General features: G+C 43.6%; 1 protein-coding gene across 2 annotated transcripts in view; it reads left to right on the plus strand.

The window, feature by feature from the left end:
- The window catches only part of LOC134611411 (stimulated by retinoic acid gene 6 protein-like), a 236,127-nt gene that overhangs the window by 86,949 nt on the left and 132,700 nt on the right, over positions 1-16,478 (plus strand). For both annotated transcript variants that reach the window (XM_063455276.1, XM_063455277.1), the window contains exon 6: positions 5,331-5,451. In XM_063455276.1, the coding sequence (XP_063311346.1) occupies positions 5,331-5,451 (121 nt within the window). The remainder of the gene's footprint in view (positions 1-5,330; positions 5,452-16,478) is intronic.

Consider the following 16,478-nt stretch of genomic DNA (forward strand, 5'->3'; position numbering starts at 1 on the left):
ATCTCACAAGAGCACCATTGTCCAGCTCCACAAATCTTATGATAGAATCCCCCAACAACAACTGCTTTCTATTAGGCCTCACCATAGTCCCCAAGAATGTCTCCATAATACCACCACACTCAGTGCCTGAGCCTGTCTCCACAACACCACTACACTCGGTGCCTGAGCCTATCTCCACAACACCACTACCCTCAGTGCCTGAGCCTGTCTCCACAACACCACTACCCTCAGTGCCTGAGCCTGTCTCAACAACGCCACTACACTTGGTGCCTGAGTCTGTCTCCATAACACCATTACACTCTGAGAGTGCTGAAAATGAATTATGTAGAGCAACAGATTGTGCAATATGCCTATTATCCACAACGTTAAGTCTACCAGATCCTACCGTAATCCATCTGCCATTCTTAGTAAGTCTCTGCGACAGTGGCTTTGCAAAAGTTCCAGCCTGAGTTTGTTTACCAGATAATTTACAAATCTCAGATTTCAATAGTACAATCTCCTTCTGCAAAATAGAGAACTGTCTACAGATTAGACAGCATCCAAATCTCCAAAAAGTGGAAGGTGAAAACAAATGCATAACAACTATTACACTGAACTAAGCCTGCCATTTTAATGAGGTTAATAATTTAAATCAAAGAAATATTAACTTTTGTTTTGTCCTCCTGTATACCTCAGATTACTTTCAGTTTATCTCCAGAATATCTCCAAGCACACACTTTGAAGCAGCACCCTTCACACACACACACCCTGCACCCCCACACACACACTCTGCACTTCTCACACACTACACCACTCACAGACACAAACAAACTTTATCCATCACACACACTACACCCATCATACACACACATTGTATCCTTCTCACATACATCACCCCTCATACACACACTGTATCCCTCACACACTACACCCCTCATACACACACACACACTGTACCCCTCATGCACATTGCACCCCTCATGCACACTGCATCCCACACACACTGTACCACTCACGCATACACACTACACCCCTCACACATTCCTCCACACACACTACTGCCACTGCCCTCTACTACATTCCCTAACACCAACCCCGATAGACCCCAGGTAAGTTGTCAAACTGTTCTTAAACTGTTTGACTATTTACTCTGGGTTGGTGCCACAACACTCCTGGCACCATAACCAGGAGTGCCTCGATTGTTTCTATAAATAATCATGTGCCCCTCCCAAGATTGGGTTCTGGATCAGCCCCTGATATATATATATATATATTTTTTTTTTTTTTTATAGAAAAACAAGTAGCAAGAGAGGTGAGGACGGGCAACAGCCTGCCCTTCGCAATGTCCCCGCTCAGATCTCAAGATGGTTTTAGCTCAACTTGTGCCATTACAGAGAGAACATATCTGAAGCATATCAGACTGGTCCCACCCGTACGGGCAGGCCAGATCCGAAATGCCAACAAGTTCTCTCTGCACGAGAGATATGGCAACCCCAGATGATCGTTTCAACCTTGTAAGGTATAGCCAATATCCCTCTAGGCACTGTGAGCAAGGGGTCCACGTCTGAATTGCCCTTTAAACTTAAGGAGAGAAAAAACAAGGAGCAAGAGAGGTGAGGACGGGCAACAGCTCAATTAGCCTGCCCTTCGGTGGGTCCCCGCTCAGTTCTCCAGCTGGTTTTAGCTCAACTTGTGCCATTACAGAGAGAACATATCTGAAGCATATCAGACTGGTCCCATCCGTACTGGCAGTCCAGATCCAAAATGCCAGCAAGTTCTCTCTGCACGAGAGATACAGCAACTCCAGATGATCTTTCAACCTTGTAAGGTATCATCACTGAGGTATAGCCAATATCCCTTTAGGCACCGTTTAGCATAGGCTAAATTCAAAGAGATGTGGCAAACAGTTGTAAAGGCTACTATGGTTTCAACCAAAAACACATTTATTACATTGAATTCACACCTAAATTTGTTCAACATGCAGTATGCTCTTGCGTAAGCTTTTTTAGTGTTCGTAGTCAACCCTGCATGTGCTAGTGTTCTACTCTGTGACAATAGTAAACTTATAATATGATTAGGTCTTTGAACTCTGGTGGATCTCTGGGTTACATGTTTGCTGTCGGATGGGGTCTGAATAATTCCTGTAAATTAGAATGTGATAGAGCGTCAGCTGCATTATTCAGGATGCCGGGTACATGAACTCAGTGTAAAAAAAAACGTAGCTTGGCTGCCAACCAGGTGATATTCCTTACTAAATTCAGTAAGGGATTGAGACCAGCCTTTATAAATGATGTTGCAATTAGCTAAGTTGTCTGGCTTTTCCTTTCCACTCATGTGGACACGTGAACTGCTATCACACTTGGAAAAATTTCAAATAGGGCTGATGTTTGATTGAAATTATCTAAAGAAGAAGTTTCTGGGACCATATAGCTTGTACCCATTCGTCACCAAATATGTCCGCATACCCTATGGCTCCAGCTGCGTCAGTCCATATTACTGGGGAATCATCAGATATAGGTTAAACAAATAAAGACCTACTGTTTCTTGAGGATAAAAAGAGATGCCACATTTTTAAATCAGCCCTAGCTGGGTCATCTAGAAAGGTTCTAGAGTCATCGTCTGGTAGTCCGTGTAAAAATGAAAGCAATCTGGAGATAAAAGCTCAGCCTTGAGGAATAATCCTCATTATGAAGTTAAGTGAACCTAGCAGGGACTGCAACTCCTTCCTAGTACAAGACCCAAAAGCTGAGAAGGAATCAATCCTATCTACCTTTTCCTAAGGCAAACTAGTTTGCATAGTTTCTGAATTTAGTCTAATGCCTAAAAATGTGATTTCGGTACTGGGACCTTCTGTTTTGTCTGCTGCTACGGGAACTCCTATTTCCTTGAACAATGAAAGAGTATGTTGTAGACCGATCGGTGTGGAGTAGTTCAACTGTGAGAAAATCGTCGATAGTGTACAATACTGGACATCTGCACTTGTTAAGTAGGAGCCAAGACGGAAGATATCAATGCCTTTAAACTAAGAGTGGTGGAGGAAAGAAGAGCTGAGGAATTAATAATGAGTCTCTTTTTATTATTAAACTTTCTGGTAGCTATTCCTAGGGGATTAGTTCTCCAACAGGTAAAGAGTGGGGGATTGTGAAAAGCCCTATCATGAAACTGTTGTTAAACTCTTTATCCAGGAGTACTAGTGTATTATTTAGGTCTGTGATTGCTGATTTTAAGTTAGGGCATTCTAGTACACCTGTGGGGAGTGAAATAAAGCCAGTGTGAAACCCAGAAAAGAAACCGGAGATTAGAAATTCAACAATATAGGAGGAAGGATGATCAGTCAAGTTACAATGCAAAATGTGCACCTTTATTGGTGTTAGTGATTTTTTTAGCACATAGACTTAGCATGAGACTAGTGTTTTTAAATAGAAAAGCTGCGTGCATACACCAATAGCATAGCATTGTTAAAGTTTAGGGGTTTTATTGTGTATTAAAAAGTGTTTAGACAATGTTTGGTTTATAAAACCTTTTAAAATGTTTCTACAGTGCTCCGCTATCCTAATCTTAAGACTTCTAGTAGTCATACCCATGAATTGGAGGCCACAGGGGCACTCCAATACGTAAATAATATTCTTAGTATTGCACATAGCTAAATTTGTAATTTGTATCCTTTATTAGTGACATTAGATTTAAAATTACTTACAGTGTTAAAATAATTATCTGTGTTTCTGCAGGCAGAGCAAACACTACATTTAAAAAACCCTTATTTGTCTAAAAATGTGGTTTTGTGCTAGGTAAACCTTTTAGTAATATTAGGTTTAGATTTTAAAATTCCCTTTAATATCTCATCTTCTTTGAGTGTATCCAAATGTTTCTTAATTATTCTTTTCACTTGATGACTTGTATTGCTATATATAAAATTATAGGAAGAGTAATATCTTGTTTTAGTTAAGTGATTTCAACGGGTAATTAGGATCCAGATTATACTGATTTTGAGACAAGGTGTTGAAAACTTGTACTGGGCATCATTTGGAAAAGGTTGGATACTAGAGAATTTCAACTAGTGGACCTGCCTATTTTGTTTTAGTATGAGAAATTGATGGTATATAATTGTCGCTTTTTCAAAAAAAATTCTGCTTAAGGCATTTTTGAAGGTCGGATGTTTTTTCGACAGTAAAGTCTGGGTCTCAGAAAACCATAGAATGGCTAACTAAGCAGCTGCTTTAATAATAATGTTAGTAAGATTATCAAAATTATTTTTATCCAGTAGTTCTGAGATTTCCTGAATGTTACTGTCTATAAGGAGTCTTTTAGGAATTATCAAAATATTTTTCATCCAGTAGTTCTGGGATTTCCTGAATATGTTACTGCCTATAAGGAGTCTTTTAGGAATGTTCCTGTCTAAATCCCCAATTTCTTTGATTAAAATATCCAGAGTGGTAGCGTCATATTTCTTTTCCGCTAATTTGTCCTTCAAGATCTTAGCTTGAGTATTGAAAACAGTGTGGTCTGTACAGTTTCTTTTTAGTCTTAACATTGGCTTTTTGGAACACTTTTTAGCCAGGGAGTGTAGTGGCAGCTAGTAAGGTCGATAAAGGTATTACTATTAGTATGAACTTTTTTTTTTTTTTTTAAAGTTCTGCTTTCCACATAAATTCCAGGTCCAAAAAGTTAATAGAAGTCTTGCTATAATTAGCACTCAACTGTATGCCTCTGTTGTTGGAGTTTAAAACATTTTAAAATTATGTTAAAATACTTTCTATAGGCGGGGATCTTTCTACCCAGGTGTTCAAGCTGTATTGAAGCAGCACTCTGACTCACTAGAAAGGACTGGATCACAAGGGAGCCATTTCTAAAGTGTGCACCTGACGAAGGTGCCAACATCATGCTGTTCCCCCTGAACTGTCCTCCCCAGGCAACCCAGGCACTTGCACTCAGTAGGGCTAAAAGTTAAAAAAAAAAAAAAAAAAAGCAAAAGTTTCCCTCCTGCATCCTGAAACTGCATGTCCCAGGCATCAGGCGATATGAACTCAACATGCCTAGCCAGAAGGCACCATAAGGGCAATTTTGTCTAAATGCACATGTTGTATGTCACTATCCCAGCAGAAATCAGAGTGCATGAGGATGCCACAACATATTGGACACTGGTGTCACCTGAGACATGACAGTGCTGCAGAGGTTAGTGTATTTTATACTTACATCCTTCTGCACTCCTCACCCCTATTTCTGATTCAATAGAATTTACTGGGGTGAGGGAATGAGGATTTGTCCCTTTCTCTTATATAGGTATTATATATTATGTTTAAAATATTAGTTATTCACTGGTATTTTTTTTTTTTTTTTTTTTTTTTTTACAGGACTTGGCCTTTTAGCTGGAGCACTAGAAGTTGGACTGTCCTATTTCCCTATTTTTGCCTGTCTTAACGCAGATAATAAAGTAATTGGACCTCTTATAGGATTTTTCTATACGCTCTTTTGGTAAGTGAATATCTATTCCTTTGGACAAACCTGAGCATTGTATTGACATATTCGAGAGACAACTTTCGATGCTTTACAGATATATGAACCTTCAGTTAAAATAATTTTCTATCAATGAGTACTTCCTCCCTGAGGCCAGTATTTTTTCTGTGATTTTATTTTTTATATGCTGACTATTCATCAAATAGTTACACAGATTACCAGTTGTTAAGTTGTATGGTTACCTTTTCAATTACACCAGGTATGGAGGCATGTGCAACTTATTTTTATCTCCCATCAGAGTAAGCCTTAAAAAGGAAACTGCCTCTGGAATTTACTTGTTATCCTTTTTTCATTAGATGCTTCATTTTTTTTTGTCAATCTTTCTTTTTTTGAGGCATCAAGAGTTATGGTACAGAAAAAAGAAATGCAGTTATAACAAATGATCAAAGAACAACATTGCAGTAAAATGCACAATTAAATTATTTCCTGAGCGAATCAAAAGCAAATTCAAAAGCACCACAAACACGTCTAAACATCATGAAGGGCATTGTGCCAAATAAGAATATCATGATAGTGTCATCAGAATGATAATACCACCACTGGTGCCAATCACTAAAGAAAAAACTGAGATATAAAATATAATATTAAAAACCTATAGTTGGTAGAGAATAGCACTGGGTTAAATTTAGCTTTGCCTTGCATGGGCCTAGGAGTCTAAACAAGATGGGAGACCATAAGTCAAAAAGGGCATCTAGATTATGTCCACTGACCAGTGTAGCCCACCCAGAGGTTGGTGAAGCCCCCAGTTATCTGCACATCCTCCCCATGAGCCCCAGGCTCTGCAAAAGTCCAGCACCTGGTTCCCACTGGTCCGGTTGCCTTCCATGGTTCGGGCAGTGATTCTGGATCTCTTCCCAACAGATTGTGCTTGTCCCAGAGGAAATTCATCCCCAGAGTCTTGGCTGTGCTAGGGGCAATAACCTTTAGTGAACTAAGGCCTAGGTAAGTGTTGGTGGGCTGCAGGGTAGATGCCTGGTTGTCGTAGTGTCCTCCATTTCTTCAATCTCCGCCTCTGTGTCTCCCGGACAGCTTTATAACGTATTGGCTGAGGTCCTGATCAAAGGGTACATTTAGTAGTAGGCTCTTGGGTCTTGATTTTGCTGCATGTTAATGCACTATTGCTGCAGGTGATGTCAAAGTAGTGTATCCCAAAGCTAAGACACTAGCATTGTGTTTTGTCCAGAAGTAGTGGGAAAGGAGCTTTCAGTCGAGCTTGAGACCTCCATGCGTGGTTGCTCTTTGACCCAGAATTGCGACCAGAATCGCTCAAAGGTCTGGTTAATTCGATCTGCATGATAGGTCTGGTTCGCAGGTGCATGAGTAACAGTAGGCCTCATTACAGTAGCCATCTTGGGGGCTAGGCCTCGATGGAGAGACCCGCGGATTATCAGAGTCTCTCAGCAGGAATCAGTGCTGCTTTCCAATGGGAACCGGGATAACCCCCACCGGTCCAGAGGGAGGGGGTAATGGGCCAGCCGGTTAAAATGTCAGTGGCATTAGCAGGTATAGGCCAGGAGATCGTCCATTTCTCCCTTCCAAGGATCACTGCAGCCTTGTAGGGCTCGCTATATTTTCAAGGCAAGTTGTCAGATTAGGTTCCAGACAGGCGTAAGGAAGCTCCACCGTATGCAAGAGCAGTTACTTAGTCTCTTGGGTATCGTCTGAGGATATATTGCCCCTGTTAAAGCTAGTTTGCAAGAGTTTCTTTAGGAGCACATACTCTGCACATTTGGCTGCCATGCTGGTCAGGTCCTGCTAACTGCTTCACTTTTTAAACATATATTTATTTATTTAGTACTGGCATTTTTAAAACGCCAACATATTCCGCAGTGCTGTACAATTAGGTAAGACCAATACACAGACCAATACAAACGGTAAAGAGGGCCCTGCCTGTGTTATTATATATTCAACAGAAGGCACAATAAGCAGACAATGATTTACAGGGAGCTAAAATGGAGAGTGCTATAACATGGAATTTAAACACCTTTTATCCCCCCTTCCCTCCTCGCTGCCATGGCATGCAAAGGCATGCCAACTGAACCATGTGAGCTTTCAAGGTGGGAAAAGCAATCTCAGTCAGAGTGCTCTGATTGGTTGGCTTGTAAGTTGGCTTATCAGCACAAAAAGTGTGTGTGTCTCTCACTCTCTGTACACTGTTTCATTTTTTTCATGTTTTTTTTTTTTATATATAAATTGTATGAAGTAAAGTAATGAATTTTATTCATATGATTAAGTTCAGATCTTTGTCCTTAAGTCTGGACTCTGCATCATTGCATCATTGAACATTATATAATAATTACATTTATCTGAGATACTTGTCTTAAATCTTCATTATCACTTTAAGCTTTCATTATGTTTACACAGTAAATTAAATTAAATCAGTACAGTAGATTAAGAAATGGTGAAAAACTGAAGCTCTGATTTTAATCCAGACACTGAATGCCGATTGGTGCAGATTTGCCAATATGGATTTAGAATTGCCATTGCGGTCATAATTTGGCAATTTTCACCAATTTTTTTCAATCAATTTTGATAAAATACAGTGATGAATGCATTTGTAAATTGAAGATTATGCTAGCTTTAGTGTACCGATAATCTTAATTTTAATAATGACAGGAGGCGAGTATTTTGCATAATCTTTCTTTACTAACTCCATAGCAGCAATGAAAAGAGTGACAAAACTTAGAAAAAATCACAATGTAGTATAGGGTATAAGAGGTGTGACATATGACATAATTTCCTCTTTAAAATTGCGACATCACAAGGTCATAAATGCAGAAAAATAACAGAACAACTTGAAAAAGTCCATAGAACAAGATAATGGAAAACTAATCTGAATAAATTGAACAGGAACAGGTAGAATGCAGACGAAGGCATACTGCTTTCAAACGATGATCTCCCAAGACTTGATGATAAGGTTCCATGATGTGATGATGAGGACACCTTGCATGGAGACCTTCATGATTACACGTGGTTTCTGATTAAGCTGAAACAAGAGTATAAAGGGTATTAGATTCCAGAAATGATTGTGTAAAACAATGAATGTCTATCCCTTAATTTAACTTAATATCATCTAGTATAATAAGAATAACTAAACATCCTCCCGACTAACGGTGTTAAATAAATATCCCACCCATATGGAGTATATGTATAAAATCTTCAAATGAACGTAAATAAGGCATTAAAACAAATGCTACCAAGTTAGGTATTTATACAATAATATGAGAAAACAAAATGCCATAGATAGATATGAAATTAATAGGGAGGGAAGAACGAAAGAGAGCAGGGAGGGAAAATACTCGCCTCCTGTCATTATTAAAATTAAGATTATCGGTACACTAAAGCTAGCATAATCTTCAATTTTATCACATGACAGGAGGCTTCGTATTTTGTAATTTCAATGCTGGGAGAGCAGAGAAAAAGCCGGATTATCAAGAGGACGGAAGTAGAATGTCCTAAAGGTGGATTCTCTGGTCCAGTCCACCGCTCGTAAGATGTCCGAAAAGGGAAGCGCCTGCCGCGTAAGCGAAAGAGGCCGCTGCCCCACGTACGGAATGTGCTCCAAAAGTTTGGTCAATACCGGCAAGGGATATTAGCCATCTAAACCATCTGGCCAGCGTAGTATCCAAAACTGGACCGTAGGGGCGGACGTAAGAGATGAGAAGTTGACGAGTGGAAGATTGCCGCAACGTCGCGGTGGCTTCCACGTATTGACGGAGGGTAGAGACCACGCAGAGCTGAGGGTCAGAAGGGAAGAAAGGGTAGAAGACCGAGTGAGAGTTGGACTTAGTGCGACGTGAGACCTGAAAGGTAACACCCGCAGGGCAGAAGGTAAACGCGTCGGCGTCGAAGGCGCGTACGTCAGATACCCGTCGAAAGGAAACCAGACAGAGCAGGAAGGTGAATTTTGCGGTAAGTTGGCGGAGTGACAAATCCTCATGAGGAGGCCAATTTCGTAAGAATTGTAGGACCACGCCAACGTCCCAAAGTCTACAGTATTTGGGCTCCGGGGGGGAGCCCCGCGGAGGAGTCTGCAGATGAGCGGATCCTTACCAACAGGTGTCCCCTGGGTCGGAGTATGGGCAGCTGAGATGGCTGACCATACCACGTTGATGGACCGGTATGACTTCCCTGCAGTGAAAAGTGAGGTCAGGAAATTCATGATGGAGTGAGTAGGTGCAGTAAAGGGATTGAGGTCCCGTCCCACACACCAACTTGTCCAGGAGTGACATGCTGATAAATAGCACCTCCTTGTTCCTGGTGCCCATGAGTCCCATAGGAGGTCCTTAGTTTCCTGCGATAAGTCCTCGGTTTGCCAGGAGCCCCGGAAAGAGTCCAGGCCACAAGGGGCAGGCGTTCCTGCAAGACTAGCGGGTGAGGTAGACCCAATGGGTTCTTGAGGATGGTTGGGGCATCTGGTAGGAGGAGGGGATCCCTGATTGAAAGTTCCAGAAGGTCCGGGAACCATGGCTGGCTCTGCCAGAGAGGTGTGATGAGGAGTATTCTCACTCTCTGTAGGCGGATCTGGTGAAGGAACCTCGTTATCATTGCTAAAGGTGGGAATGCGTAAGCACCGTCTCGTGGCCATTGTTGTAGGAAAGCGTCCGTTGCGAGGCTCTCCGGGTCTGGGAGCCAGCTGAAGAAAACCTCTGTCTGTCGATGGTTGCGGGACGTGAATAGGTCTATGGAGAGAGGTCCCCTCTGTACATCCAGTATTGCGAAAATATGAGGGTCTAGTTGCCAATCGCTGGCGTCCCGCCAGTGGCATGAATACCAATCTGCCGTCATGTTGGAGTCTCCTGGTAAGTGCTCTGCCAGCAAGATGATGTTGCGTGGTAGGCAGTAATCTCTTTCGTGAGATCCACCAGTGCCTGAGAACTAGTGCCTCCAAGGCGGTTGATGTATCTTAACGCTGAGACGTTGTTCATGTGGAGTAGGATGCAGCAGTTGGATAGCTCCTTTGCCAGACTGCGAATGGCAAATGATCCGGCTAAGAGTTCCAGGCAATTGATGTGCATCGAGAGCTCTTCGGAAGTCCACACTCCTCCTGTGGAGGTGGTTCCGTCCGTTGCTCCCCAGCCTGAATGACTGGCATCCGATTCCAGCACGAAGTCTGGCTGGTTCCCGAATATGGCACTGCCATTCCAAGCCTGCATGCAGTTTAGCCACCAGTGTAGTTCCTCACAAACTTCGGCTGACTGGAACCGGTTGGTCGTATGTAGGATGTCTGCAAAGGAATTTTGCCTTGAGGCGCTGAATGGCCCTGTAGTGCAGGGGTCCGGGGAAAATGGCCTGGATGGATGCGGAGAGAAGGCCTACGATCCGTGCCAGTAATCGTAGGGGTATGGTTGTCCGACGAAGGACTTTCCGGATCTCCCTGCGGATGGCCGTAATTTTGGTAGCCGGGAGGTGAAGAGTGCATGATGTGGAGTCTATTACGAATCCGAGGAATTGAACTGATTGAGCCGGGATCATTGCGGACTTGGGACGATTGATGACGAAACCTAGAGACTCCAAAAGGTGTACTGTGTAGTTCGTGTGTCTCTGTAGAGTCCCTGCATCCTCGTCGAAGATCAGGATGTCGTCGAGGTAGATGATGCATCTTATGCCTTGAGCTCTGAGTTTTGCCACTACTGGCTTCATAATCTTGGTGAAGCACCACGGGGCCGAACTGAGGCCAAACGGGAGGCAGGTGAATTGCCAGGGAGTCCCATGCCAGAAGAAGCGGAGGAAGGGATGGTTGCTTTTGTGTACCGGAATGGTAAGGTACGCATCCTTGAGGTCCAGACGAGTGAACCAGTCGTCGCATCGAAGAAAGTCCCGGAGAAGGTGGATACCTTCCATTTTGAAATGTCGGTATACCACGTGAGAATTAAGCTCACTGAGATTGATAACGGGGCGAAATTCGCCGGTTTTCTTCCTGACCAGGAAGATATTGTTGTAGAAACCGGTGGAGTCCAGAGCTGGTTGGATGGCACCCTTGGAGTGCAGTTCTTGTAGTTCTGAGTCTATGAGGCGGGTAAAGAACAACAATGTATGTGAACACAACCCAGTGAATAAAAGATAATATAATATGATACAAAGCAAACCAGGACTTCCCTTAGTGTTTCAGGTGAAGTATCCCGATAACTCCCCGAAGACTTCCTCTTGTCTTCAATAGATATATGCACATAGATAGGGGAAAATCTGCTAAATATGAGTAGAATAAAAAAACATAGCGTTTAACTGTGTGGGGATTGGCACTGTTTGATAGTTACAATTGGTCACTCACAGATTTGCAGAATTTTGAAAGCCTTGAGTGATATCTTTCAGTATCCAGTATGCTGTCCCTCCTCACAGGTTCCTCACAGAGCAGAATGTATGTATCTCAAACGAAAAAGATATATACACAAATGTAGTACACTTCCAGAGTTGGATAAAAAAGTATTTAATGACTTACATATCAGTATAAAATAAACGGCTTGTCACCATGCACGTCCTACGCGTTTCGTCCTGGATATGGACTTCCTCAGGGACTTAGTGCAGTAAAGTGCAAAAGTAAAAATAGCAGCATAAAACATATCCCCCCTCCCCGTCCTTATATACATCCCCAATTTGTCCGAAATGTTCGTCAGCTGGTTTTCAATTTTCGCGGCATGGATCCTGGTGGCGTCATCGCGTGTGCCGCGGTGTTTTTCCTAGTGACGTCATCACGTTCGGCGTGTGCGTTCCATCCTGCGTTTCACAGATCCGGAAGTAGGCCGCGACCTACTTCCGGATCTGTGAAACGCAGGATGGAACGCACACGCCGAACGTGATGACGTCACTAGGAAAAACACCGCGGCACACGCGATGACGCCACCAGGATCCATGCCGCGAAAATTGAAAACCAGCTGACGAACATTTCGGACAAATTGGGGATGTATATAAGGACGGGGAGGGGGGATATGTTTTATGCTGCTATTTTTACTTTTGCACTTTACTGCACTAAGTCCCTGAGGAAGTCCATATCCAGGACGAAACGCGTAGGACGTGCATGGTGACAAGCCGTTTATTTTATACTGATATGTAAGTCATTAAATACTTTTTTATCCAACTCTGGAAGTGTACTACATTTGTGTATATATCTTTTTCGTTTGAGATACATACATTCTGCTCTGTGAGGAACCTGTGAGGAGGGACAGCATACTGGATACTGAAAGATATCACTCAAGGCTTTCAAAATTCTGCAAATCTGTGAGTGACCAATTGTAACTATCAAACAGTGCCAATCCCCACACAGTTAAACGCTATGTTTTTTTATTCTACTCATATTTAGCAGATTTTCCCCTATCTATGTGCATATATCTATGAGGCGGGTATCTGCCCGTGTAGTCTGGATCGGACATGAAAGGGCCTGCTGGAGCGGGGTCGAGTCGAACTCTATTCGATAGCCCCGCACCATTTGGAGGATCGACGTGTCTGAAGATAGGTCTGCCCAGTTCTGGGAAAAAAAGAGAAACACGACCTGTGATATGACATGAGTTTAGAGGCAGGGTATGATTTCGACTTACCGTTGGAGAATCTTGCCCGGGAGCGTCCTCGGCTGCCTCGGCCACGATCTGATCCCCTGAATTGGTGGAATCTATGTCGGGTAGACGAGTCTGGGTAGAACGGTTGAGTCCTTGTTGTACGGGGGCCGGATGGCCAAAAGCGGCTGGCGGCACGGCCCCTCTGCCATCCAGCCCTTCCAAAAACACCTCGGGTGTGAGAACCGCTGAAGACTTTCCGCATCGAAGTTTGTGCCTTATTAAGGGACATAAATATATTGACCTTTTTATTTAATTCTTTAAGGAAGGCCTCTACAAACAATTTACCCTGTGCCAAGGGGCCTAATTCTTTATCCCCCAGTTCGACCAGTTTTTCGTCGATACGGTAAAGTGCTGCTCGGCGCCTCTCCGAAGAGAGGGCTACGTTGGTGTTCCCTAGGAAACAGAAACACCTCTGTGCCCATTCACGGGTATCTCATGCCCACTCACGCACCGTATCTGGGGTAAAATTGTCAGCCCTTTCATAGGCGTCATCCGCCATATTCATAATTCTAGCTAGAGGCCCAATGGCGTCTAGCAGTTTGTCCTGCGCTCCTTTAAAACCACGCTCTATGCCCTTGCATGGGTCCCGACCCCCTCAGGACATGAAAGTAGTCATAAGCGGGTCAGATTCGGGGGTGTGCGCCACCTTGTCTGGTAGGCTAGGCCGAGGGCATTCAGATCTCATCCGTTTCCTTACTTCTTTGTCCAGAGATTTCCTGAGCCAGAAGTGCATAAACCTTGCCAAATGCTCGGGTGGTTACCATTCTTCCGAACGGGGATGACGGATGTTTCTCGGGTCAAACATTTGGAGGCCCGAATTATCAAGGAAAATCTCTGTGCCCTCCTGTGGGTTATCCATGAATGTAGCCATGGAGTCCTGGGGCTCACCCAGAATCTGCTCCCTTATGAAATAAGGGTCAGAGTTGGCCGCGGAGTCCTTTTCGGAGTCCTCCTGGTCGGAGACCGCTGCCTGCCATTCGTTCAGCACAGCTAGTGCATGTGTGGGTTCTGCGTCTTCCTCACCTGAGGAATCCTGTGTGAGGTCGTGGGTAGCATTCTCTGGAGGAGTCGGAGTCTTCGGAGTCCACTCTATAGTGAACCCGTTTAGAGATGGGTTTAGGGGCGTCTAAATCTGTCGGGAGCGGCTTAGAAGCGGCCTTTTCCATAGCTGCAGCCACAGCTGCTGTTATCATGGCCTGGAGGTCTGAGGAGGTTTGTGATTCCTCCATGATCTGGAATAGGTATTCGGGGCTCACCCGATAAATTGCATGAGGGCACTTAGGCATAATTAGTGGAGAGGCCTGGGGACTTGGGGTGGTATGTATCGGTAATGGTTAATCTAAGACTAGAGACCGGTAGGTCGTAGTAGGATGATGAGGGCTGTGTCACTGGGGCTCACCCAGGTAATCGGGATCCTGCATGAACATTATATGTAACATTATATGTAAACATGGACTTTCAACGAGTATAGCCGATATGTTTGCCCATGTATAACCTTTACTCTGGGCATCCCGGATATCGCTACATGGCATGTGCACATGTTTGTAACGTTCATAGTTTTTCGAGAAGGTGATCAGGTCACCGATCACCTCTATGAATACAGTGGACCTGATGGCATATACACATGTTTACAACGTTCATAGCTTCTATGAATTTAGTGGGTCTGATGGAAATCCCCTTACGAGGGAGATTTCCTCTCCTGATGAAGAATCAGCCGGCGATACACTCTCCGTCTTCATGTCCCCACCCCATCCACACCCACGTGGGCGGACAAAAAGGTGAGTGACAGCTCACACGGCACTCGTGAGTTTGATGCGCATAGGCAGGACACGCCTAGCACTATGATTGGCCGCTTGATTCTTTCAAGGGTGTATTTAAACGCTGCCTGGTTTAGTACCTGGTTTACCTTTGACAAAGGCGCTTTGGCAGCGCCGAAACTTACGTTAGGTCCTTTGTTTATTTTGTTCTTAGACTAGCACGGATTGATGTGATCACAGGGTTGGGGGAGAGGGACTTCTAGGTGTCTAACCGATGTTAGAGCCAGACAGTAGAGATTAAGTGCCTTCAGAGTAGAATCTTTTTTCTTTCACAGCAACAGCTATCAGCTCCCCCATATTCAGGGGATTGTATTCCACCATCTCCAGTTGATATTCTTTTCAAGCTCTGCATAACTAACAGGATCTCTACAGATAGATCCAGTGTATTACTTTGCAACTTAATAGCTTTTTAGAGTGTAAGGGATACTTTGTTCTCCCCTTCTTTACACTCTCCTGTTTTATTATCATATATGTTGCTACAAAGGTTATTTTCTACTACTTGGAGCCTTGGGTGTATCCTGTTGCTATCATATTGAGCCTCTATATTTAGAGACATCTCTACAGCCTTATTCAATAAGCAGGTTCATTCCCTTCAGGCACCATCAGCACTATCTACTTTAGTCTTTAGATATATCCATAGACTAAACCTATTCCTACCACCCCCCTTGTTTTGTTCATAGTGGTGACGGTTTTATTTATTTATCCATATCTCTTTTTGGGATCATATTGCTTATGATGCCCGCAATAAAGTTATTTTAAGTTTGTTACTTAAGGCAGAACAATATCTGCAGAACTATTTTCCAGTGCTCCTGAAGCCGTTATAGCTTGGGATCATGCCTCTTTACTTTTTGAACAGGTCCGCTTAGCAGCACAAAATGGGGGCTCACCCCGGCCAGAATAAGGTACAGACCAACTGGCTTAAACCAACCCCAAGTGCAAGGCACTAACCTGACTTGGTCCCACTGAGTGAAAAGGCAGGATGAAATAAGGATTTCCAGTTGCTTGCAGTTGTATAGCTGGAGCAGGTAAGTGACAGTGTTTATCTCTTTAAGATGGCCGCCGGACTAACAGCCATTAGTATGGGGAGGATAGTACCTCCCCTAGTTTGGGCGGCTAGTAACGCGCACCTAGTAATATTGGTCGCGAACGCCTAAAAAGGTGATCGCGCCAAACAGCCGAACGAGAAGCGTTCGGTAGAAAAAACAAATAGTCTGTGTGCGGCCGCACAGAAACGACCATGGGCATTCGCGCCCAAAAGGCGACCGCGCCAAACTACCGAACGAGAAGCGCTCAGAAAAAAACGTGCCATACGTGACAGAAGGCAGAGAGTAGGAGAAAAAACGTCGAAAAGGTATGGAGAGGGAGTACAGATGGCGGGGAGCCGTGGAAAGCACCTGGGAAGCCAGAGGCAAAGTCCCAGGGGTAGACAAATAAGGGAAAGAGAAGTCCCAGTGTAAATATACAAAGTCACAGTTATGGAAATAATTGACAATATGTAAAATATATAAGCTGAATATTGAGAAGCCAAATTTTGTACTTAGCTTGTGATGGAGCAGCAAAGAAAGAGGAAATTATGTCACACCTCTTATACCCTATACTACATTGTGATTGGTTCTAA

Source organism: Pelobates fuscus, chromosome 5 (genome assembly GCF_036172605.1).
Source record: "Pelobates fuscus isolate aPelFus1 chromosome 5, aPelFus1.pri, whole genome shotgun sequence".
Classification (NCBI taxonomy): Eukaryota; Metazoa; Chordata; class Amphibia; order Anura; family Pelobatidae; genus Pelobates; species Pelobates fuscus.